Below are 1,472 nucleotides of genomic sequence, written 5' to 3'. Positions count from 1 at the left end.
GCTCCAGCCGGGGAGCTCACAGAGCCCAGTCCAGAGTCTGCTCCAGCCGGGGAGCTCACGGGGACCGTTGCGGAGCAATCTGGTTCTCCTGTTGCAGCCGTTGAGGCTGATACTAAGCTCTCTCTGCTCTTGTTTTCAGGTACTCCTGAGTGGCTGAGAGGGGTTGCTGTTCCACCAATGTTGTCTGACAGGACTCCGGCTCCGTCCTGGTTGCCCGCCTGGGGTTTGGTGTGGCAAGAGCCTCACTGGCTCATTCCTCCAGCTCCGTCTTGGCTGTCTGCTGGGGTTCCTGTATGGTTGGGGCTCTGCTGGTTCGTCCTGCCGGCCCCGCCTTGGCTTTCCACCCTGCCGGTTCCGCTCTTATACCCTGGGCTACCTCTGTTCCCTGACCCCCTTCCTTGGCATGGTCCTGGCCCGCCATCCCTTCCCCTGGTCCGCCTCAGTTCCACCACCCTCCTGAACTTTTTTGTTTTCTGGTGGAGCGTCTGGTATCCGCTCCGTAGAGGGGGGGTAATGTCACAGTGTCTGGTTGTAGTGCCCTGGACTGGGCACTTGAGGGCACTCTCCTGTTTCTATGTTTTATGTATTCAACTCCATTTCCCATAGTCCCCTGCCTGTCATCCTGTTTGATCGTTAGCACCTGTTATCAGTTTCAATCATTTGCACCTGCCATTTACTCATTATCCTGTCTATATATACCATGCTCACTCTGTCTGTCTTTGCTGCTAGATTGTATTGTCTTCTGAGTTCATAGTTGTCTCATGTTCATCGTGTTTTCTGTTCTCTGTGTCTTGGATTACCTTTTGCCACGTTTTTGTTCTGTTCTGTTCATTTGTTACTTTCATTAAACTGCAAATGGATCTTACTTTGTCTCTCCTGGCATTCCGTGACAGAATCTAGCAGCCACTACAAGATCCAGCAGTTTGTTTTTCTTTTTCCCTTTTTTTAAAATGGACATTCGGATTGTCCCTCATGCCACAGGGAAGGAGCGAATGGATCGATACCGGACTCTGATGGCTCGGAGGCAGCAAGGAATGGAGGTTGGTGGTTTTGCCCAGACCTTTTGGATGCTGGCGGTGGGGCTGAATTATAATGAGGCTGCACTTAAGGACCTCCTTAACATCTGTCTGGATAATCCTTTGCCCCAGTGGGAGGTGGAAGGACTCGAGATCCTAGACTTCTGGGGCTTCGTCAGGTATCTCCAGGGTCGAAGTCAGTGGGCAATACCAGGCCAGTCAGAACCCTTCTGCAGGGATTTTCCCACCACCTCTATCCTTCAGACTCCCACTAAGCGGCGGAGGGTGAGAAGGAGGACAGGAAAGCCCACTCCAGAGCCCGCTCCAGTCCGGGAGCTCACAGAGCCCGCTCCAGTCCGGGAGCTCACAGAGCCCGCTCCAGTCCGGGAGCTCACAGAGCCCGCTCCAGTCCGGGAGCTCACAGAGCCCGCTCCAGTCCGGGAGCTCACAGAGCCC

The 1,472-nt window shown here is 54.3% G+C and overlaps 1 protein-coding gene across 1 annotated transcript in view; it reads left to right on the top strand.

The window, feature by feature from the left end:
* Positions 1-950: 950 nt before the first annotated feature.
* The window catches only part of LOC107683868 (uncharacterized), a gene marked incomplete at its 3' end in the record, with an annotated part of 2,184 nt that continues 1,662 nt past the window's right edge, over positions 951-1,472 (top strand). The window contains exon 1 of the mRNA XM_016479919.1: positions 951-1,362. Coding sequence (XP_016335405.1) covers positions 951-1,362 — 412 coding nt within the window. The remainder of the gene's footprint in view (positions 1,363-1,472) is intronic.

The sequence above is a fragment of the Sinocyclocheilus anshuiensis genome, unplaced genomic scaffold (genome assembly GCF_001515605.1).
Source record: "Sinocyclocheilus anshuiensis isolate Anshui unplaced genomic scaffold, SAMN03320099.WGS_v1.1 scaffold21772, whole genome shotgun sequence".
Taxonomy (NCBI): Eukaryota; Metazoa; Chordata; class Actinopteri; order Cypriniformes; family Cyprinidae; genus Sinocyclocheilus; species Sinocyclocheilus anshuiensis.
The sequence above is the reverse complement of the archived record's forward strand: the minus strand, read 5'-3'. Positions and strand labels throughout refer to the sequence as shown.